General features: G+C 44.3%; 1 protein-coding gene across 4 annotated transcripts in view; it reads left to right on the top strand.

Moving 5' to 3' along the window:
* The window catches only part of PLXNA3 (plexin A3), a 170,420-nt gene that overhangs the window by 51,567 nt on the left and 93,891 nt on the right, over positions 1 to 24,962 (top strand). For all 4 annotated transcript variants that reach the window (XM_067464171.1, XM_067464173.1, XM_067464174.1 and 1 more), the window contains 5 exons: positions 3,424 to 3,552; positions 9,398 to 9,498; positions 15,642 to 15,765; positions 21,994 to 22,144; positions 23,333 to 23,432. In XM_067464171.1, coding sequence (XP_067320272.1) covers positions 3,424 to 3,552; positions 9,398 to 9,498; positions 15,642 to 15,765; positions 21,994 to 22,144; positions 23,333 to 23,432 — 605 coding nt within the window. The remainder of the gene's footprint in view (positions 1 to 3,423; positions 3,553 to 9,397; positions 9,499 to 15,641; positions 15,766 to 21,993; positions 22,145 to 23,332; positions 23,433 to 24,962) is intronic.

Genomic DNA, 24,962 nt, shown 5'->3' with positions numbered 1-24,962 from the left:
TATCATAAAAACAAGGAAAAAGTTTATCATTTTTTTGTTTTTGTGGGACTTCCTGCAGCACATTTTGCTATAATTTTTCAATGAATATCTCATAGAGTCCCAGCCAAGTCAACACAGTTTGTGGCAGCCACAAAAATGACGTTTCTGGGGTATAAAAGCAAGTTTCAAAGCAAGTACTGCACAGTTAAACAGGAAATAACACTTTCAAACTAGGAGCAGAACATTTTTCAATTTTTGTTACATAGTGTAATACTTTGAAATGATTGGGAAAAATCCTGCATCAGCCAAGTGGAGCACAAACGTCATCCTAACTTGACACCCTGTCTAACTATTGCCTCCAACATATCTGCCAAGTCCTGGGAAGGACCACTTATGCTGACAAATGGGAAGACCGAGAGTAAGGAAGCAACTCAGACACGAAGTGTATTGTCGAAGGCTTTCATGGCTGAAATCACTGGGTTGTTGTTGGTTTTTTCGGGCTATGTGGCCATGTTCTAGAGGCATTCTCTCCTGATGTTTCGTCTGCATCTATGGCAAGCGTCCTCAGAGGTTGTGAGGTCTGTTGGAACTAGGAAAATGGGTTTTGTTGAGATTAATTTCACAATTCAGCAGCAGATCAGTTGCACAACTTCAGCGCTTTCCAGTAGCTTCTTCCTGCACAGTATTTTCAGTCAACTGCTCCCACAGCCTGCAGTCACTCTGGAACCTTTTACAGGCACTTGAGCACATGCCCGGCCATTGTTAGTTTTACTATTGTTTTCCCCCCAGTCTAGATGACACTACAAACTTACCACAGCACACGGTTATATCTTGTCTTAGCAGACAGGTTCTTTTAATCAATTACATAGAGCCTTCGACGAACAGCATCACAGCACAAGGAGAGAGTATACACTCTACATGACTTCCTTATATACAATTCTATACAATTACACATAGCAATCTCTGATTGGTTCCCAACTCATTAACTTCACTCAGACCCAGGATTACATCATTCACAATCACCTGGACTAGGGCAGAACACATTCCCCAAATGACTCCATATATACAGTTAATGCATGACTCAGCATTTCCAATAGAAGCCTATTAGCAGTGCATGACTCAGCTATATTACATTACAATACATTGTAAAACCTGACAGGTTTATATATCTGGAATGACCAGGGTGGGACAAAGAACTCTTGTCTGTTGGAGCTAGGTTCATCAGGTGCTCTGCTATGGCTGACTTCTCTGGTTGAAGTAGTCAACCAGAGAAGCCAGACATAGCAGAGCACCTGATGAACCAACCTGGACACAGCATATTATTTGAGAACACAGAAATGGTGGACCACTCTAACAACCGCCATGTCAGGCTACACAGAGAAGCCATTGAAATTCATAAGCATGTGGATAATTTCAACAGAAAGGAGGAAAGCATGAAAGTGAACAAAATCTGGCTACCAGTATTTAAAAACTCTAAAATTATAACAAAAAAACAACAGAGAGGAAACAATCAGGGACAGCGAATTACCTCTCAGCAAAAGATTGCCCCAGGCACTAACAAGCCACACCAAACAACTGCCAGGCCATCAAATGCTAATCAAGGTGGTCAGTTGAAACATTCACACCTATCTCCAACAGACAAGAGTTCTTTGTCCCACCCTGGTCATTCCACAGATATATAAACCCATTTTCCTAGTTCCAACAGACCTCACCACCTCTGAGGATGCTTGCCATAGATGCAGGCGAAACGTCAGGAGAGAATGCCTCTAGAACAAATGGGCTTGTCTTTACTTGAAGGAGGAACATAAAACACTTACAGGTGGAGTGAGCCCTCCTATCCCTTCCCTTTGAACACCATCATTTGAATTGCCTACCATCAAGAAACAAAGAAATGACTTTACAGATGAGGAATAGAGGTTTGGTAACTTGTGTAAAGGGCTATAAAATACCACCTTGTTCTCTGACCAAAAAGAGACATACGAATGCATATGGAGACAGTCGGAGACAGTCCTGGTTGCCATTACGGATGAACTCAGTCGCCAGTATGACAACGGTGGATCCGCGCTACTGGTACTTCTCGACCTCACCGTAGCGTTTGACACCGCCGACTACGATCTAATGATTCACCGTCTTGCCATGTCCGGAGTTCGTGGTCAGGCCCTCAATTGGTTCAACTCATTTCTCCGGAACTGGAGTCTACGCGTGGAGTACATGAATCAAGTCTCCGATACATCCCCCCTCCTATGTGGGGTCCCCCAAGGTGCAATTCTCTCTCCTCTTCTCTTCAACATCTACGTCAGACCCCTTGCTAGTTTGGCTCGGAGTTTTGGCCTGGACTGCTACCAATATGCAGACGATACCCTTCTGCGCCTGGAGCCTGGAGCAACATCAATTCCAGACAATTTCACCCTATGTCTGGAAGCTCTGTCAAACTGGCTACGTGTTAGCAGACTGAAGGTGAACCCGGCGAAGACTGAGATTCTCTGGCATGGCTGCCCAGCAGGTCTGACTCCGCCCTATCTCCATCGACTGCTGTTAAGAGCTTAGGTGTCATCCTGGATTCACAGCTGACAATGGAAGCTCAGGTCGCTGCTGCCAGCAAACAGGCCTTTTTCCATCTACGACAAGCGAGGCAACTGGCACCCTACCTATCTGACGAGGCTCTGACAACTGTCATCCATGCCACAGTCACGTGTAGGCTGGACTATTGCAACGCCCTGTATGTGGGCCTTCCGATGTCTACGACCCGAAAGCTTCGCATTGTTCAGAATGTGGCAGCCAGGTTACTCACAAGAACGCCCATGAAATGCCATATAACACCAGTGCTGCAACGTTTACATTGGCTTCCAACTGAGTACCGTGGCCTGTATAAGATGCTAGTTCTGACCTTTAAAACTCTTTACGGCCAGGGTCCATCGTACCTCAGGGACTGCGGTACGATGGGAGAGCTTCTCCCATCATCGGAGGTCGCAACGACCAGCCCAACGTGACTTACTCCATATACCGGGTCCTAGAGAAGTGCACTTGGAAAGTACCAGACGCAGGGCTTTTTCTATTTCTGCCCCTGCCTTATGGAATTCCTTGCCGCCCTACATGAGAGCCATGCGTGACTTGGGGCCTTATACTCCATCACTTAAGACCTGGCTTTTTACTAGAGCATACGATCTCTGTTGATTTTTAATTTTTGTATGTATGTATTTTATCTTTTGTAATTTAGCTGTAAATCACCTGGAGCATTCTCGGATGGAGGGCGATTAATAAGTTATTAAATGATGATGATGATGATGATGATGATGATGATGATGATGATGATTTGGGCCATATGGTGGGATTCCAGCCAATGTCATTAACCAACTTGAATTTCCTTTGGTAGAAATTTAAGAAATCTAAAGCAATCCTTGTTGGGAGTAACAGTCAATCTTATTTCACAATTACACCTTGCAGGTTCGTGTGGACAATCCAAATGAGGCCCATCTCTATGAGTCTGTGCCAGTGATGCCTGGAGAGCCCCTGCTGCGTGACATGGTCTTGAGTCCTGACCAGCGATACCTCTACCTGCTCAGTCAGAAACAGGTCAGTCATGGGATATGATAAGGTATTTAGAGGTTTGTAGAGTGGTTTCTAATGTGTTGTGGTGAAGAGACCTATAGATAGATAGATGGATGGATGGATGGATGGATGGATGGATGGATGGATAGATGGATGGATGGATGGATGGATGAATGGATAGATTCCAGACCAGTGTTTCTCTACCTGAGGATCAGGACCCCTGTGGGGGTCACAAGGGGGTGTCAGAGGGGTCGCCAAGGATCATCAGAAAACACAGTATTTTCTACTGGTCATGGGAGTTCTGTGTGGGAAGTTTGGCCCAATTCTATGGTTGCTGGGGTTTGGAATGCTCTTTGATTGGAGGTGAACTATAATTCCCAGCAACTACAATTCCCAAATGTCAAGTCTATTTTTCCCAAACTCCACCAGTGTTCACATTTGGGCATACTGAGTATTTGTGCCAAGTTTGGCCCAGATACATCATTGTTTGAGCCCACAGTGCTCTCTGGATGTAATTAAACTACAACTCCAAACTTAAGGTCAATGCCCACCAGAGGGGTCATGAGGGGGTGTCAGAGGGTGTCACCAAAGACCATCAGAAAACACAGTATTTTCTGATGGTCATGGGGGTTCTGTGTGGGAAGTTTGGCCCAATTCTATCATTAGTGGGGTTCAAGGGGCTCTTTGATTGTAGGAGAACTATAAATCCCAGCAATTACAACTCCCAAATGTCAAAGTGTATTTTTTCCCAAACTCCACCAGTGTAAGCATTTGGGCATATTGAGTATTCAAGCCAAATTTGGTTCAGATCCTTTATTGGTTGAGTCCACAGTGCTCTCTGGGTGTAGTTAAACTACAACTCCAATAATCAAGGTCAATGGCCACCAAAACCTTCCGGTATTTTCTGTTGGTCATGGGAGTTCTGTGTTCCAATTTTGGTTTAATTCCATTGTTGGTGGAGTTCAGAATGCTCTTTGACTGTAGGTGAACTATAAATCCCAGCAACTACAACTCCCAAATGACAAAATCAATCCTCCCCAAACCCACCAGTATTCAAATTTGGGCATATGGGGTATTTGTGCCAAATTTGGTCCAGTGAATAAAAATACATCCTGCATATCAGATATTTACGAGTCATAACTGTAGCAAAATCACAGTTATGAAGTAACAATGAAAATAATATTATGGTTGGGGGTCACCACAACATGAAGAACTGTATTAAGGAGTCACGGCATTAGGAAGGTTGAGTAGCACTGTCGTGACCCAGAGCCCAAAGATTGTCCAACACAGCTAGTAAGGGGGTAACAGAGTCTCCTAATAGTAGCTTCACTGCCAGGACGCTGAGTTACAACAAGCACTATTCCAGACTCTTTAATTCAACCTTCCATACCCTGAATCAACAGTTGTACTGATTGTGGGAATTGCCGTTCAATCCATTCAAAGGGCTCCAGGGTAGGGAAGACTGATTTTTCAGTGACAAAATTAAATGACAGATCATTCTCATTTATCTGGCACTATTCTTTAATTTAAGTCAGGCCTGAAGGATTAGGTGCCGTTAGAGTTAATGAAGAGTTTCCCTCGAAGTCATTTCTGAGGAATTTAAGGCCATCATCACACTATTTATTTATTACTAGCTTTACCCGCCACACGTTGCTGTGGCCAAGCTTCTCTCCCTCTTTCTCTTCTTCTTTCACTCCTTCCTTCATTTCCTTTTCTTCTTTCCTTTCTTCCTTCTCTACCTGTTTACTTCCTTCCTTAGCTTTTTGCTCCCATCCTTCCTTCTCTTTATTTCTTTCTTTCCCTCCCTCTTTCTCTCCTTCTTTCTCTTCTTCCTTTGCTTCGTCTTTCCTCCCTTCCCTTTTTTCTTTCCTTCTCTCCTCCTTCCTTCTCTTCCTCTGTCCTTCCTCCTCCCTTTTTATTTTCCTTCCTCTTTCTCTTCTTTCTTCCCTCACTATCTCTTTCCTTCCTTCCTTTGCTCTTGACTTCCAGTCTTCCTTTTCTTTCTTTCTTTTCTTCCCTCCCTTTCTCTTCTTCCTTCGCTTTTTTCCTCTCTTCCCCTTCCCAAATTCCCCTTCCTTCCTTCCTTCCTTCCTTCCTTCCTTCCTTCCTTCCTTCCTTCCTTTTGATACCTTCCCTTCCTCTTCCCTTTCTCTTTTTCTATCTTTCTTTCCTTTCCTCCTTCCTTCCTTTCTCCCTTCGTTCCCACCCTCCTTCTCTCTGTGTATTCTTTCTTTCCTACCTTTCTTCTTTCATATACCTTCTCAACTTCCCTCCCTCCCTCCCTTCCTTCCTTTCCTTCCTTCCTTTCTCCGTTCACACAGCATCCTGGCCCCCAGCGAGCAGGCCGCGTTCTAGAACTACAGTTCCCAGAGTGCATTGCGTGTGTACTTCCTTCCCTGGGCACTGCGCATGCTTAATTGGTTTTTGTAATTGTGAGTTTGTTGAAATGTTGTTTGGAATTTTGATGAGTGTTGTGCATACCTTGTGCGTTGAGGTATGTGCATGGCAAATTTGGTGAGTTTTCGTCGGGATTTTTTCGCGTTTTGCTGTCCCGTTGAACACCCTTTCCATTTTTATATATATAGATTTATTTAGAGCTTTTATAACCCGGTCTTCTCGACCTCCGGCTAACAACAGAGAATCAATATACAAATAAACTAAAGCATAATAACATCATAGTACATTAATATATTAAAACACATTAAAATACAGATCAAGAATTACATAAAGCCAATTGGTCAAGGTAAATCGCAAATTCACCACCATCCGCCTTGTGGTCAACAGTTACTGATTCGATCTGAGAATGCTAAGTTCCAGAGCCAACATTTTACCATCTTTCTGAAAGTCAGGAGGGAGGGGGCAGATCTGATCTCTATTGGGAGAGAGTTCCGCAGCCGAGGGGCCACCACCGAGAAGGCCCTGTCTCTCGTCCCCACCAGATGTGATTGTGAAGGTGGTGGGACCGAGAGCAGGGCCCCTCCAGAAGATCTTAACAACCTTGATGGTTCGTAGGGGAGAATCCGTTCGAACAGGTAAACTGGGCCGGAGTCTAAGAGCAAGAAGGAGTCTTTACCAGATGTAGAAGATATGCTTTCCAGGTAGGAACAAGATTTGAGAATATCCCACCACTATTCCTAGGAGTGAAACTAGGATTGAGTTGCAGAACTTAATTTGGTGCCATTTCTTTAATCTGGCTTCTCCAACTGGAGGGCAATTTAAATGTCTTTAGGTATCTGGATGGCATGCATTCTATATTCGCATAGAAATGGGGCAAACAGATGGGGTGTCCCTTTGTCCTCATTAGTTAAGAGGCAAAATCCCTACTGTGCAGTGTTGAGGATGACTAGGTGGCAAGAGATATGTGAAAAAGGGCATTTGGGGGATAGAGAAGGTATTCTAATTGAAAGTATTTTGAGGAGGCCAAGATGTCCACGAAGGTGGTCACCTCTTTTATGGTGAAAGTTGTTTCTTTTATAATGGAGCGATTATATATGAAATGCAATTAAATGCCGAGATTGACATGTTTATCGTCCTGCCGGGTTGGGGAGTTTAATGACTATGGGATTTTTTAATGGTGCTGAGAGATGGGTGCAACGTAGGACTGCTACTTTCCTCTCCCCTCTGAAGAAAGTATTCTGTGTAGAGAATTTGTGACTGTACCCTATTTTCCGGCATATAAGACGACTGGGCGTATAAGACGACCCCCAACTTTTCCAGTTAAAATATAGAGTTTGGGATATACTCGCCGTATAAGACTACCCCTCTTCCAACGCACACCAAATAAGAATTTAAAAAGCATCAGATTTGATTTCAATATGGTAATTTTCCTATTACCGTACCTCCTTCTCTGCCTCTCAGATCTTGCACATGCGCACCTGCACCGTTTCACTGCAGTCTTCAGGAGCGAGATCTGAGAGGCAGAGGAGGAGGTATTATTTATTTTATTTTATTTCGGGTACTTTTACCCCGCCCTTCTCAACCCCCGAGGGGGGACTCAGGGCGGCTTACAAAAAAGGCACGATTCGATGCCTATACAAATTACACATAATGTACAAACCACCATAGTTAAAACAATTATCACAAATTAAAACAATCAAAACATCAGTATACAACGCATCATATAAAACTATTCACATGCTCAGCGTAAGTCTTTCAGAGTTCCAAATTCCATTCCATTAGTCATTTCCTGGCCATTGTCAAAGTCCTTTCTTTATCTGCCCGATTGTCCGAATGCCTGGTCCCAAATCCAAGTTTTCAGTTTTTTCCTGAAGGAAAGGAGTGATGTTGCTGACCTGATTTCCCCGGGGAGCGAATTCCACAGGCGGGGGGCCACCACCGAGAAGGCCCTGCTCCTCGTCCCCGCCAACCTCACTTGTGATAGAGGCGGGGTCGAGAGCAGGGCCTTCCCAGAAGATCTTAGACTCCGGGGTGGGACGTAGAGGGAGATCCGTTCGGAACAGTAATAGGATACAAGGGCAGGCCAGACAGGTAAAAGAGGTGTGTTTTTCTGGGCCCAGAACCACTCTATCTCTCTTTTTCCATACCCCGGGCGCCACAGACGCCTGCAGCTTACTCCGCCCTTCACTTACACCCTCCCGGTGAGGCACCCCTTCACCTCACCATTGGGACCGCATTAAGTTCACGAATTCTGATGAATGGATTTTTTTCAGCGTCACCCTTAATGTTGTCATACACTCGCTGCATACAGCAGGGACGTGGCCACTGCCATTTTTGAGCTCCCCCCACAATATGCAGCAACAACAGATTCTCCAATCCAGACTGGAAGTTTCAGCACCCACTCTATAAGAAGACTCCCAGCATATAAGACGACCCCCACGTATAAGTCGACATCGCATATAAGACTCCGCCCAGGTAGAAGATGACTTCCGTGTATAGGACGACCCCTGACTTTTGAAAAGATTTTCTTGGTTTACAAAGTAGTCTTATATGCCAGAAAATACGGTAGTTATTTGTTCAATGAACAACAGGTAGAAATTCAACAGGTACTTTCACCCATGCTATGAACCTCCACCTACTTTATTTTGTGCTGCTCTGCATTCTGTTAATGGCATAGATGCCTGCAGGAGCTGCAGTGGGTTGAACTCTGAAGACCGACAGGTCAGAGGTTCGAATCCAGGGAGAGTGGGTTGAGCTCCCTCTGTCAGCTCCAGCTCCCCATGCAAGGACATGATGGTAAAACATCAAAACATGGGATTGTGGCACAGCTGGCTGAGTGTCAGATGCATTAAGATCACTCTGACCAAAAGGTCATGAGTTTGAAGCCAGCCCGGGTTGGAGTGGGTTTCCAACCAATTGTGTAGCCTGTTGTCGACCTTTGCAACCCGAAAGACAGTTGCATCTGTCAAGTAGGAAAATTAGGTACTACCTTAAAGTGTGGGGAGACTAAATTAACTAATAAAAAAAAAAAACTCCAGCAAAGCGGGGATTGCGGAAGTACTTCCTCAGTGTCGCAGATGGACGATGAAAGCGACAGCTCCCCTGGCGGCCAGAAAAAGTTAAATACCTCTGTGTATGTCTGTGGGAAGTCTAAAATTGGCATTGAATGTTTGCCAATATGTGTACACTGTAATCCACCCTGAGTCCCCTGCGGGGTGAGAAAAGCGGAATAGAAATGCTGCAAATAAATAAAATAAAATAAACATCTGGCATCCCCTGGGCAACATCCTTGCGGATGGCCAATTCTTTCACACCAGAAGCGACTTGCAGTCGCTCCTGACATGAGAAAAAAAAGGTTGATTAGATGATAGTCACATTTCTATGGGAATGAATGTGGAGCAAGCCAGAGGGTTAGGGGAGAAGAGGGAGGTTGTGGCCTTCTGGTATATTAACAATTGAGCCCTTCCTTCAGGTGGTGCGTCTTCCGGTGGAGAACTGCGAGCAGTATTTGACTTGTGCTGATTGCCTCGGTTCGAGAGATCCCCACTGTGGCTGGTGTGTGCTGCACAACAGGTGAGAAGAGAACCCCCGCCTTTACTTTCCTCCTACCAAAAGTAGATTGACGGTGAAAAGAATCCACCACCCACCACTCACCCTGCAAAGTCAGGATGTTTGGGAAGGGGGGTCATCTAGGGAGGAGGCAGTCAGCAACTGATATCCCCTCTGTCTTCCCTCCTACTGTGCCCTCTCCTTATCTAGACTCTGCAGGATCCTTAATCCTATTAAATCTGCCAGCACTGAGCTGACTAGAAGGGAGAAGAGTTAGAGGGGGTGGGTTTGGGGGTGCGGGGAAGGAATCCGAAGCCGTTGTCCCCTGAGCAGAGAAGAGAGTGGGAGGTGCCATATTTTTCTCTCGGCTTTGTACTTACCCCATCTGCACTCACATTCACCCATAACTGGGTGTTACATTGGGATGGGAGAATGCGATGAGATGGTTGTACACCCATGTTTCCCAATAAGGGTCCCTCAAAACCCTGTTAGAATTGGTGGGGAGGGGGTTGTTGAATTGTAGATGTAATAATTTTTATGCAGGGATTTTGTGGATTCCCTCAAAGAAAAAAAGAATTGAAGGCTGCTTTCAATTCTCATTCAAGGCAGATTGCTATGTGGTGGAGTGAGATAGTAATCTCAGGCATGGAAAGTAGACGAAAAACAAAACAAAAGCAAAACCGTAAACATATTCAGTTATTGTTAAACCCGTATGCCGGCAGGACTGAAGACCGATAGGTCGCAGGTTCAAATCTGGGGAGAGGTGGATGAGCTCCCTCTATCAGCCCCAGCTCCTCATGCGGGGACATGAGAGAAGCCTCCCACAAGGATCCCTTGGGCAATGTCCCCTGGGCAACGTCCTTGCAGACGGCCAATTCTCTCACACCAGAAGCGACTTGCAGTTTCTCAAGTCACTCCTAACACAACAAAAAAAAAATGTAAAAAAAACCTGGGCGTCCCCTGGGTAACGTCCTTGCAAACGGCCAATTCTCTCACACCAGAAGTGACTTGCAGTTTCTCAAGTTGCTCCTGACATGACAAAAAAAAAATCCATGGGGGAGGGGGGCAAAAGTGTTTCTGGGGATGCTTTGCCCCTCATGTGCCAGGACAGCATATCTGGCTTTGGGAGTACAATATACTTTGATTTTGACAAAGTGTATTTGTGTGTTTTTTGTGCGGGGAGCACCATGGTTGCCTCAAGCAGACCAATGGCTTTGGCTTGACTTCACTCCCCCCCCCCCCCCCCGGTGGTGCAGTAGGTACCGGCAGGACCAGGCATGTACCGGGGGGGGGGGGGGGGGCTTGAGTGGCTTCAGCCCCCCCCCCCCCAAATTCTCATGGTGGTTTGCGAAAAGGCCTTACTGGTGCATTATTTAAACTGTTATGTTTATTCATATCATGATCTGATCACCATGCTCAATATATCCCATATGCATGGGGGTATTGGGGTAATGATACAAAAGGTTTGCTAGGGTAGACCCTCTTTCACTCAGACTCAGCCCCCCTGAAACTCAGCCCCCCCCCCCCCAAAAAACCCCTGAAAAAAACTCACCCCCCCCCCCCCGAATTGAAATCCTGGCTACGGGCCTGGGCAGGACTGAAGACTGACAGGTCGCAGATTCAAATCTGGGGAGAGCGCGGATGAGCTCCCCCTGACAGCTCCAGCTCCTCATGCAGGAACATGAGAGAAGCCACATGCATTTCATAGGGTAATCTTAGTTAAAATACAATTAAATTACCCATATAATTGAGATAGCTTTGCCAGTTCCTTTTTCTGAAATACGGCTGCAAGTGTATGGGGTTCATCGGCAGTTTCCCATCCAAGAACGAACCAGTGATGACCCTGCTTTGTTTTCAAAATCAGGCAAAATCCGTGCCTATTTAGGCTGATATTATTACTACTAATTCATTTGTATGTCATTATTATCCAATACTGTGGAGCCCCCAGTGGCGCAGTGGGTTAAACCTTTGTGCTGGCAGCACCGAAGACCGACAGGTCGCAGATTCAAATCTGGGGAGAGTGCGAATGAGCTCCCCTCTGTCAGCTCCAGCTCCTCATGCGGGGACATGAGAGAAGCCACATGCATTTCATAGGGTTTTCTTAGTTAAAATACAATTAAATCACCCATAAAATTGAGATAGTTTTGCCAGTTCCTTTTTCTGAAATACGGCTGCAAGTGTATGGGATTCATCGGCAGTTTCCCATCCAAGAACGAACCGGTGATGACCCTGCTTAGTTTTCAGAATCAGGCGAAATCCGTGCATTTAGTGTATTTAGGCTGATATTTATTTATTTATTTTTAATTTTTAAAATAATACTATAATATACTTTATTTATATTCCGCCCTATCTCCCCGAGGGGACTCAGGGCAAATTACAGTACACATATACAGTAAACATTCAATGTCATTATACATTTATTTATTTATTTATTTATTCCATTTCTACCCCGCCCTTCTCACCCCCGAGGGGGGACTCAGGCCGGCTAACACCAGCAACAATTCAATGCCAACAGTATCAAAACAACAATATAATACAGCAATATAAAATCCATTACATAACAATTAAACAGTGATATTAATTAAAATTACATAATCACATAGAATAATCACATAGAGCCCCCGGTGGCGCAGTGGGTTAAACCCCTGTGCTGGCAGGACTGAAGACCGACAGGTCGCAGGTTCGAATCCGGGGAGAGGCTGATGAGCTCCCTCTATCAGCTCCAGCTCCTCATGCGGGGACATGAGAGAAGCCTCCCACAAGGATGATAAAAACATCAAATTATCCAGGTGTCCCCTGGGCAACGTCCTTGCAGACGGCCAATTCTCTCACACCAGAAGCAACTTGCAGTTTCTCAAGTTGCTCCTGACACGCCAAAAAAACAAAAAAACAAACATAGAATAAATCACATAATCACAGGTCATAAAGCTATTTCCAATTTTCAAACAATCCTATTGTCCGAGTTCAGTGCCTCAAGTGCTGCTGTGCCCACTAGCCAAAAGCCTGGCTCCAAAACCACGTCTTTAGGTTTTTCCTAAAAGTAAGGAGGAAGGACACCGATCTAATCTTGCTGGAGAGCGAATTCCACAAACGGGGGATCACCACTGAGAAGACCCTGTCCCTTGTCTCCACCAGACGCGTTTGATGGGACCAAGAGTAGATCTTAAATTACGAGGTGGAACGTAGAGAGAGATGCGTTCGGAAAAATACTACTGTTATTAATTTCTTTTGTATGTAATTTTCATCCAATCCTGTGGAGCCCCCGGTGGTGCGGTGGCACAGTAGGTTAAACCCTTGTGCTGGCAGGACTGAAGACTGATAGGTTGCAGATTTGAATCTGGGGATGAGCTCCCCCTATCAGCTCCAGCTCCTCATGCGGGTACATGAGGGAAGACTCCCACAAGGATGATAAAACATCAAATCATCTAGGTGTCCCCTGGGCAACGTCCTTGCAGACAGCCAATTCTCTCATACCAGAAGCGACTTGCAGTTTCTCAAGTCGCTCCTGACATGACAAACACCCCCCCCCCCCCCAAACATGGTAAACAAGACCTAATTCTTCCTCCTTGCATCAGTGAGACTTTGTTGTTTTCAGCTCTGCGAGGGAAAAAAAGAGACGGGGTACAGAACATAGAGATAGAAGCCCTTTATCTTGACCCCCCCACCTTTCCCCAGCGATTTCAGCAACCATTCCTATGGCTAGCAGACGTTTTCCCTCCTCTTCTCCCTCTTCTTGCTCACTTCTTCCCGATCTCCTATCGCTACCTCAGCAACTGGCACCCCTGGCCCTTGCACCTCCTGGCTTTATATAGATTTGTGTGATAATACTTGCAAGAGGGTGAAAAAGAAGGTGACACTTGTTCCTTTGGCAAGAGTCTGAGAGTGCGAGGGAAAAGTAAACACAGAAATGAGCACCGCAGCCGACTTCTTCTTTCTTTTGTAAAAGCATTTCCTGAGTCAAAGCTTTCCCACCTATTGTAAACCTGGAGCCTTTTCACACTACATAATTATAGCTCTGCGGTTTCCTGTTAACGGCTATGGTTTCTTTCTATGGAATCCTGAGACTGGTGGTTTGGTGAGCTGCTAGAGGTCTCTGGTTGGTAATTCGAGATATCCTTCCATAAACTGAAAATCCCAAGATTTCATAGAATGGAACCATGGCACTTAAAGTAGAAGCATAGCACTGTAATGGTCTAGCACAGTCTGGGGCGGCTCAACCCATTACGCAAAGTAAGCATTTGCAGTATAGTTGATTTTTCCCAGGGGCGCTCTTGAGGTGTTCTTGGGGGAAAATAGACCTTGTCATATGCGAGTTGTAGTTACTGGGATGTATAGTTCACCTACAATCAAAGAGCATTCTGAACTCCACCAATGATGGAATTGAAACAAATATGGCACACAGAACTCTCATGATGAACAGAAAATATATATCAGTGATTGGTATTTTGCTTACTGTTTGCTTACTGTTAAAAAATACCTAGGGCCACCTCTGAGTACATTGTTTCTCAACCTGGGCTTCAGGACCCTTGGGGAGGGGTCGTGAGGGGGTGTCAGAGGGTGTCACCAAAGACCATCAGAAAACACAGTATTTTTTGATGGTCATGGGGGTTCTGTGTGCCAAGTTTGGTCCAATTCCATCGTTGGTGGGGTTCAGAATGCTCTTTGATTGTAGGTGAACTATAAATCCCAGCAACTACAACTCCCAAATGTCAAGGTGTATTTTCCCCAAACTCCACTAGTGTTAGCATTTGGGCATATTGAGTATTCAAGCCAAATTTGGTTCATATCCTTTATTGGTTGAGTCCACAGTGCTCTCTGGATGTAGGTGAGCTACAACTCTTGTAATCAAGGTCAATGGCCACCAAACCCTTCCAGTATTTTCTGTTGGTCATGGGAGTCCTGTGTGCCACGTTTGGTTCAATTCCATAATTGGTGGAGTTCAGGATGCTCTTTTATTGTAAGTGCACTATAAATCCTAGGAACTACAACTCCCAAATGACAAAATCAATCCTCCCCAATCCCAGCAGTATTCAAATTTGGGCGTATTGGGTGTTTGTGCCAAATTTGGTTCAATTCCATCATTGGTGGAGTTCAGAATGCTCTTTGATTGTAGGTGCACTATATATCCCAGCAACTACAACTCCCAAATGACAAAACCAATCTTCCCCAACCCCAGCAGTATTCAAATTTGGGCGTGTTGGGTGTTTGTGCCAAATTTGGTTCAATTCCATCGTTGGTGGAGTTCAGAATGCTCTTTGATTGTAGGTGCACTATAAATCTCAGCAACTACAACTTCCAAATGACAAAATAAATCCTCCCCAACCCCAGCAGTATTCAAATTTGCGTGTGTCGGGTATTTGTGCCAAATTTGGTCTAGTGAATACAAATACAGTGTAAAATTACAGCTATGAAGTAGCAATGGAAATAATTTGATGTTTGGGGGTCATCACAACATGAGGGACTGTATTATGGGGTTGCAGCATTAGGAAGGTTGAGAACCACTGGTAGAAAACGGTCTCAGGGTCTTTTGGTCTCAACACTATTCAGGCCACTGAATAGTGCATAGGGTTGAGATTGACATGTCTGACTTGACTCCTCCTTTCTTGATTGACAATCCCCCCATCTGCACTGATATATATGTGTGTGTGTGTGTAAGAGAGTATGTGTTCATTCTTTCTCAGTGCAGAGACCTTGCCATCTCCCAACTCCCTAAGCATCCTTGGTTCCAGCCCTTAATAAGTCTCCAGGGCCCTAAAGAGGAGGGAGCAGCTGATCTGCATTTATAGTCCCCCCAAAAGACTTCCACTCCCCCTCTGCTCTTTTGCTCCCCCCTCAACTTACACATTTCTCACACGCCTGAGTTGCCAGTCCTGCTGTCGCTTCTGCTTTCCCCATCGCCTGCCTTGACCTCTGCTTTGCCAACTTTTCCCATGAGAGGCTTTCCATCCCAACATGCTTTTGTTTTATCACCCGATCAGGAGAAGCATCAGCCCCGCTATCGTTGCCAAGTGCCGTGAGCTCCCCGCGCCCCAGTGCTGTCTCTCTGACGCACGTTCTTTCCTCCCGTCCCCTCTTCTTCTAGTGGGGCTTTCTGTCCCATTGGCAGGAATGCGGGGCTTGATGAGCTTTTGTCTCTCTTCCAAATTCTCTTTGTTTCTCTGCCACAGGTGTTGTAGGGAGAGCGAGTGTCCCCGAGCTGCTGAGCCTCACCGGTTCACATCGACTTTGACGCAATGTGTGCAGCTGCTTATTGAGCCAAATAACATCTCCGTGACGGAGCCTAGCATTGTGGTGAGTCCCAACTTCCACTCTTTCCCGGATTTCTCGGTGCTGTCAGTTAGCCCTATTTAAACAAGATGGCAAAATGTCAAGATTTGTCATTGAATACTAAAGTGACGATCATCCATGCTATAATACAGTATGGCCTCTGTATTCATGGGACCAGTACTGCAGTTCTGTTTACCTATGTTCAACAAAATATTTACTTTCTAGGCATTTTCTAGAACCTCCAGCTTACATCTATGATATTCTTGGACATGAAGTTCTTCATTTCACTAAGGTTCACTATTGTGCAGAAGTCATTGTTATTATGTTTGTGTTTAGCTGTTAGAGTATGTGTTTGTGTTTGTAACAGTAGCTAAAACTGGAGTCATCTGGTTTGAATCCACAGTGAGCGTTGCCAAGGAGACGAGGCTGGCTAGCTCATGAGAGGGAGAAGTGGGTGGAGCCAAGCAGGAAAGGTTATGGGCGTTTTAGAAAAGGAGGAGAGAGAGGCTTGGAAAGGCCAGAGAGAGAGGCTTGTGTGTGAGCTTGTTGTTGTTGTTCATTCGTTCAGTCGTCTCCGACTCTTCGTGACCTCATGGACCAGCCCATGCCAGAGCTCCCTGTTGGCCGTCACCACCCCCAGCTCCTTCAAGGTCAGTCCAGTCACTTCAAGGATGCCATCCATCCATCTTGCCCTTGGTCGGCCCCTCTTCCTTTTGCCTTCCACCTTCCCCAACATAATTGTCTCCTCATGATGTGGCCAAAGTAGTTCAACTTTGTCTCTGTGTGTGAGCGGCTGGTGTTTTTTCAGTCTAGGAGGGCTGAAGAAAGAAACCTGGCCAGATTCCTTAGTCAAAGAAGACTAAAGGAAGCCTAGTTAAGATCCCTAGTTAAGGAAGGACTAGAGATCAGAGATTTGATCGAGGGAAGATCAAATTGAAAGGCTATTTATAGTAGTGAAACATTGTTCACTAGAGAGCTTCACCTCAGTGAAAGTTAGCCATAAGCTGTGTTATCTGGAAGAGTGGACTGTATTATAAACCACGTGATATTCAAAGTTCCATAAGTTATTTAACAGCCTGCAACCATAAGCTTTGTACACAATAAACTTATTTTCTTTTGTTGAAAACTGTCTCATCTCAACTAATCTGCGTCTGTAGAGCCAGATCTCATCGGTGGTACCTCAAATACCTCACATTGGTGGCAGTTACCTTAATTTACAAATAATAATTGGCCCCCTCCATAATATACTCTTCTACACAATTGAGGCTTGAGGTAAATTCCCTCCATAACATCCACATCTGTACAATTGGTGGCAGCGGTGAGATTAAAAAGTGCTTGAGGTAAAATAGCTCCATTATTAGGGCCTGCCGTTGCCAACCTCAGCAACACACAAGCACCTCCTCGCAATTGGCGATAGCGGTGAGGATCTTCAAAGAAAAAATCCCTATACCCTGTCCATCGTTGTGTTCACATCTTCCCACTATTATCCACAGTTTTATATATTCATATGATGTCTGAGAACATAGTACCCGGTTTCCAAATAAAAGGTGGACAATGAAGGAAGCTGATATTATTTATTTATTTATTTAAAACATTTATATTCCACCCTTCTCACCCTTAAGGGCACTCACAGGATATACACAGCGAACATTCAATGCCGGGACACAAATTCACATACAATACATAAACATTAAAATACATTTATCAAAATATTAAAATACACCATTTAAAACCATCCTAATCATCCGCGTCAACTCAATTGGCCTGGTCATCTTTCCTATCTTTATTGCCCTATCCTGAAAGCTTGGTCCCACAGCCAAGTTTTTACCATCCTTCTAAAGGACAGGAGGGAGGGGACCGACCTGATCTCACCAGGAAGGGAGTTCCATAGCTGGGGAGCAATCACCGAGAAGGCCCTGTCTCTCGTCCCCACTAATCGTGCCTGTGACAATGGCGGGACGGAAATCAGGGCCTCCCCGGAGATCTTAATCTCCGCGATGGTTCATAGGTAGAGATGCATTCGGACAGGTAATTTGGGCACGGGACATTTAGGGCTTTATAGGCCAAAGACAGCACTTTGAATTGTGCCCGGTAGCAAACTGGCAGCCAGAGGAGCTGGCGTAACATGGGAGTTGTATGCTCCCTGTATGCCACCCCAGTTATTAACCTGGCTGCCTCTCGTTGGACTATTTGAAGCTTCCGAGCAGTCTTCAAAGGTAATGCCACGTAGAGTGTGTTGCAGTAGTCTATCCTAGATGTAATGAGAGCGTGGACCACCGTGGCCAAGTCTAACTTCCCAAGGTATGGGCGCATCTGACCTCTGTAGTTATGGGACCAGTACTCCAGTTCTATTTAGCTATGTTCGACAAAATATTTACTTTCTAGGCATTTTCTAGGACCTCCAGCTCACATCTATGATATTCTTGGACATGAAGTTCTTCATTTCACTAAGGTTCACTATTATCCACAGTTTTATATATCCATATGATGTCTGAGAACATAGTACCCAGTTTCCAAATAAAATGTGGACGATGAAGGAAGCTGACATTAGAAATATGATGCTGGAGAAATGTTTTGCAGATTTGCCTGACTGAGAGAAGGACAAATAAATGGATCTTAGAGCAGACCACGTGCCTAAATACCCAAAAGTGCTGGATCCTGGAAGCAAAATAGGGCCAGCTTTGGTTAGCACTTGGATGTGGAAAGCACCCAAGAATTCCAGGTGCTGTGGGCTGGAACTAGCCAGAGCACCCTGAGTATCCTTTGGATGAGAAAACTATGAAAACCATAAGTCGATGGCAGTTTGAAGGCACATAGAGAGAAAATCAAGTCTGAAATCTCCCTTGAATCTAAGATGGCTAAACTGAAAATCCCCTACGTTGCCTGTATTATTTGAAGACACTACTCATTGGAAAAGATGATAATGCTTAGTAAAGAGAGAAAAAAAGGGGAAGATTGCATTATAGGGGGATAGACTCAATGCAGAAAACCACAGCCCCGAGTTTCCAAAACCTGAGCAGGATTGTGGATGATAAATTGGGCCATTTTAGGGCAGCTAAAACTCCTAAGGACAGCTAAAACTCTACACAAGATACAAGCAGGTTTGGTTGGCAAAACTCCATTTTTGTGCTAGCAGAGCAAGCAAGCAAGCAAGAGTTGTGTTGTTGTTGTTGTACGTCTTCAAATAACTTCTGATGAGACAATCTAAGGCGAACCTAGTATATGTTTTTCTGTGCAGAATTTGTTCAGAGTAGGGGGGTGAAGAATGTTTCAAACCTCATGGTTACCAAAGCACGCTTAAAAGGGATTAGGAGAGCACCTGGAGGCTATCTCAGAATCCAGAGTATATGTCGAATAAAATTTCTATTGGACAGTGAAAAAAGCTGACAGGAAAAAAATGTGATGCTGAAGGAGAGGTCTACAGATACTGTAGCCGACTGAAAGATAGATGAAGCACAAACTATTACTAGAAATGAAGATGATAAAGTGAGGTTGTGACACTTTGGGCATATCAAGAAACAACATGAAAAGGTGATAATTTTGGTAAATCAGGATGTAGACCAATAATGAGGAGGCTCCTTGACATGTGGCTTGAATCAGTCAAGGAATCCACGGCTCTGAGGGCTCTTCCACACAGCCTTATAACCCAGAAAATCAAGGCAGAAAATCCCACATTATCTGAGTATGGATAAGAGAGGAGATTCCATCTGAACATGAGGAAGAACTTCCTGACTGTGAGAGCCGTTCAGCAGTGGAACTCTCTGCCCCGGAGTGTGGTGGAGGCTCCTTCTTTGGAAGCTTTTAAACAGAGGCTGGATGGCCATCTGTCAGGGGTGATTTGAATGCAATATTCCTGCTTCTTGGCAGGGGGTTGGACTGGATGACCCATGAGGTCTCTTCCAACTCTTTGATTCTATGATTCTATGACTCAGATAACCCAGTTCAAATAATATAGAATAATAATAATAATAATAACAACAACAACAACACTTTATTTATATTCCGCCCTTCTCCCTGAGGGGACTCAGAGCAGATTACAGCCTATAAACAGATACAGGCAAACATTCAATGCCTTGATAAAATTATGTACAATGACACAAGTAAACAAAGGCAAAGGCTTCTCCTTTCATTTCCAGCTCTGGAGGTGGTGCTCATCTCCGGCTCTCGGGAAGGCGCTCCTTCTCCATTTCCAAGCTGAGGAGCCTGCGTTGTCCATAGACACCTTCTGGTTGCGTGGCTGGCATCTGAACATTAGGAAGAACTTCCTGACTGCGAGAGCCATTCGGCAGTGGAACTCTCTGCCCCGCAGTGTGGTGGAGGCTCCTTCTTTGGAAGCTTTTAAGCAGAGGTCGAATGGCCATCTGTCAGGGGTGATTTGAATGCAATATTCCTGCTTCTTGGCAGGGGGTTGGACTGGATGTCCCATGAGGTCTCTTCCAACTCTTTGATTCTATGATTCTATGACTGCGTCATCTTTTTGCCTTTTCCCACTGAAGCACTGCCTGTTTATCTACTCACATTTGAACTGCTAGGTTGGGGGAGCTAGGGCTAACAGAGGGAGCTCACCCCATCCTGCGGATTTGATCCGTCAACCTTCCAGTCAGCAAGTTCAGCAGCACAAGGGTTTAACCCATTGCACCACCGTGGCCCTCAATCTTTTTGTATGTCAATATATCTATATAAATAAAAATGTAATGTTCGTTTGTAGGATTAACATAACTCAAAAACCACTGGACCAACTGACACAAAATTTGGACACAACCCACCTATCAGGCCAACAAGTGATCATCACTCATAAAAACACTGAAAAATATAACGGAAAGGGATTTAAAAAGCCAAAAAAGCAAAAAGACGCTATAGCACATGTGCAAAAACAACCCCCCATGGCAGGCAAAACACACAATAGCATATCCACACACTCTTTCGGACTACAACTCCCAACATCCCCTAGATCAGGCCATTTAGGAGAAGAGGATGATCCAAATGCACTGCTTCCAAGATGCAAGGTTTCTTCTCCTTTCTTTGCGAGCATCCCAATCCCGGCATATTTCCAATTTCCTATTCCTGGACTGCAACTCCCAGCTATCCTCCAGACAGATAGATAGATAGATTACATACAAATAGGTAGGTAGGTAGGTAGATTGATCAGGAGGACTGCTGGGAGTTGCAGGCCAAGAATAGGGTACTGTGGGATTTTCTGCCTTGATATTCTGGGATATAGGGCTGTGTGGAAGGGTCCTGAGTTTTCAAGACCTGAGCAGGGCAGTTGGTGACAGGGAATCTTGGAGGACTCTCATTTATAGGGTCACCATTTGTCAAAGTCAACAGCAAATAATAACAACAAAGATTTCTAGTAGGCAGGAGGTCAGGACTTAAGCACCGTATGTAGTTTTCTACACTCTGTGCAGTCATAGCAATAAAATCAACATTGTAAAGCAGTGAAGATTGCAGAATTTATTTATTTATTTACTTTACTTTACTTGTAAACTGCCGTTTCTCAGCCTAACAGGCGACTCAATGAAGACCATGATAACATGTTTTTTTCCATTTCCATAATTCCTGCGTGTGGCATTTTTCTACCCTATGAAAGGTGCTGTGCATATATGCATGGAATGGAACATTTCTGTGAGTCTGGATCTGTTACAGCCTTAGACCCTTGCATATATGATAGGATATAAATATTTTAAAGAACAAAAGTAAACAATAAAACGGGGCCAACTTTAGACACCCCCTTCCTCTGAACAAATATTGTACTGCCAAAATTCGGCTGTTAACTCTGAATCCTCCATTGAAGCAAAGAGATATTGGTGTTTTGAAAGGTCTTTAATATTATGTATTGTCGAAGGCTTTCATGGCTGGAATCACTAGGTTCTTGTAGGTTTTTTCGGGCTATAGGGCCATGTTCTAGAGGCATTTCTCCTGACGTTTCGCCTGCATCTATGGCAAGCATCCTCACTACCTCTGAGGATGCTTGCCATAAATGCAGGCGAAACATCAGGAGAAATGCCTCTAGAACATGGCCCTATAGCCCGAAAAAACCTACAAGAACCTAGTCTTTAATATTTTTATTACAAGTTTTAGAAGTTGAGCCATTCACTATTCACAAACTGCTTTTTTGCTGGCCCCTACCCAGCCAAGATATGGAGGGAAACATGGAAAACATATATCTTTCTCCCTTCCATACACCCATTGGAGTATTTTCTCAAAAATACTAGCCTGTCGTGATTTCTCTCTCATGGGCTTTGTTTCCAGCTCCATCTTACTGTCCACAATGTCCCAGACCTGACTGCTGGTGTGACTTGTTCCTTTGAGAGCCTTGGAGAGAGTGAAGGGCAACTCCAAGTGGATGGAGGAATCCAATGCCTTTCTCCTACATTGAGGGATGAGCCCCCGGGGGAGTATGGTGAGTGCATGGAAGCGTGGAGATCTGTGTGGCACTGCAGCTTTGGGGAACCTGAACTGTGGTCCCAGTTCTGATTTTAGTACTTCACAGAATTCCTTCAACTATCTTTCAGATAGTTCAGCCATTGATCTTGCTAGGTGCACCATGAGAACAACCACATTGAGTTCCTTTACAGTACTTTTGTATGGGTCACAATGTTATCCTCCAAGTCTTTTGAATGCTCTAGAACAGTCTTTCACAACCATGGCTCCCCGGTGTTGTCAGATTACAGTTCCTGACATTTGTAGCCAGAATGGCCAATGATCTGCGATGGTCAGAATTATAATTCAGCACCACCTGGGAACCTAGGCTCATCTGAAGCACCATCTATTCATGATTATTTTTCTTGAAAGAGGGAGTCAGGGTTGTGGCATACATTTCTTTTCCATTTGAATGGTACTTGTCCAGCATTTATTTTCAAAGTTTTAACTATTACATCTGGCCCAGCCATAGGTTTTTTTAATTCTTGTGTGTTATTGTCTACCTGTGAGTTGTATTAACTGTATTGTTTATTTTTATTTATTACTTGTTGTTTTTACTATTGCTTGTTGTTCTTGATGTGTTGTTGGGCTTGACCTCATGTAAGCCGCTCCGAGTCCCTTGGGGAGATGGTGGCAGGGTATAAAATATTATTATTATTATTATTATTATTATTATTATTATGTTTTCTATCTATGTGTTGTGCTCTTTGGATCCTACGGTGAGAATGGGTTACCACTATATTAAAAAGGTGGTGCATGTGAGGACCAGTGTCTTTAACACGTTCACAGTCTTGAAGAAGGCTTCAACCTGCATTATTGATTCTGAGCATGAAACAAGAAGGGTTTCATAGTTTTAATTGTATGTTGTCTTATTGATAATGTTATATGTTTATGTTTTATTTTAATTACTTGTATTGTTGTGATTATTTCTTGTATTGTTGTGTTCGGTCTCGGTCTCATGTAAGCCGCACCGAGTCCCTTGGGGAGATGGTAGCGGGGTACAAATAAAGTATTATTATTATTATTATTATTATTATTATTATTATTATTATGTTATAAGGGGATAGTTGTAGTTGCTTGAGATAGGACAGAAATTTTTGAATATATGCTTACTGACATTACTTTGTCTTCTCTCTTTCCACTCCTGGTTCCTCTACCATCATCTCAGGTGATGTTCGCACAGTCAAACTTCAGCTTCTCTCCAAAGAGACTGGTGTGGAATTTGCCAGCACAAACTTTGTCTTTTATGACTGCAGCCTTCTCCGCACGTGAGTTTGGGAAGTGTGTGTGAGTGGATACATTCCATTTCCAGTTTCTGGACTCTTTCCTGGTTTAAAGCAGCTGATGTCCCTCACTATTCCACTTAGGCAGAAAAAACAAAATGCAAAGATACAGAATGGGGGATGCGTGGCTCATGAGCAGTACGTGTGAAAAAGATCTTGGGGTCCTCGTGGACAACAAGTTAAACATGAGCCAACAGTGTAATGTGGTGGCAAAAAAAGCCAATGGGATTTTGGCCTGCATCAATAGGAGCATAGTGTCTAGATCTAGGGAAGTCATGCTACCCCTCTATTCCGCCTTGGTTAGACCACACCTGGAATACTGTGTCCAATTCTGGGCACCACAATTGAAGAGAGATATTGACAAGGTGGAATGTGTCCAGAGTAGGACTAAAATGATCAAGGGTCTGGAGAACAAGCGCTATGAAGAGCGGCTTAAAGAGCTGGGCATGTTTAGCCTGAAGAAGAGAAGGCTGAGAGGAGATATGATAGCCATATATAAATAAGTGAGAGGAAGTCACAGTGAGGAGGGAGCAAGCTTGTTTTCTGCTGCCTTGGAGACTAGGACTCGGAACAATGGCTTCAAGCTACAAGAAAGGAGATTCCATCTGAACATGAGGAAGAACTTCCTGACTGTGAGAGCCGTTCAGCAGTGGAACTCTCTGCCCCGGAGTGTGGTGGAGGCTCCTTTGGAAGCTTTTAAACAGATGCTGGATGGCCATCTGTCAGGGGTGCTTTGAATGCAATATTCCTGCTTCTTGGCATGGGGTTGGACTGGATGGTCCATGAGGTCTCTTCCAACTCTTTGATTCTATGATTCTACTATGTCCTGAATAAAATGCTTCTACCAGTTTATATTTGTGCCCTGTATTTCCTCCAAGGAGATCAAGATGGTATATTTGACTTCCTTCCTTCACAATAACACTGTATGGTAGGTCAAGCTTAGAGAGATTGAGAGAGAGTGTATGTGAGTGGTTCAAGGTCACTCAATGAGCTTCACAGCTCAGTGGGGTCTAAGACCTGTTTGTCCCAAGTCACAGCTCAGCTGTAAACCACATCTTGATCTTTTCCATCGAAGCTTGAGCTAAAATTATTCCTATAGTAAACTGAACTATATGGGGAGCATAGATCAGAGGACCAAGTAAGGCACAGATAATCTGATATGTAGTGGTTGAATAATGGACTGGGTACAGGAGACCTGGATTCAAATCTGCATTCAGCTATGAACTTCTCTCAGTGACTTGGGTCACTTATTATCTTTTTCAACTTATCCTGCCTCACATGAGATAGATTGTGTGGGGTGCGTGTGGAATGTACTGTGCTCCATACTGAGCTTTTAGGTGGAAAAGTGAACTATAAATTTAATAAACAAAATACATATGATGTGATTTTAAGATTTGGTCTTCCTATGTTCCTAGTAAATCTCAAGAAGCTTTCATGGTTACTTAGATAGTGCCACCAGAGTACTTAGTGCTAGACAGAATAACATCAGCAACAGGAAAGCCATTGCAGTTCAAA

The sequence above is a fragment of the Anolis sagrei genome, chromosome 2 (genome assembly GCF_037176765.1).
Source record: "Anolis sagrei isolate rAnoSag1 chromosome 2, rAnoSag1.mat, whole genome shotgun sequence".
NCBI lineage: Eukaryota > Metazoa > Chordata > Lepidosauria > Squamata > Dactyloidae > Anolis > Anolis sagrei.
This window is presented reverse-complemented; position numbering and strand designations above follow the sequence as displayed.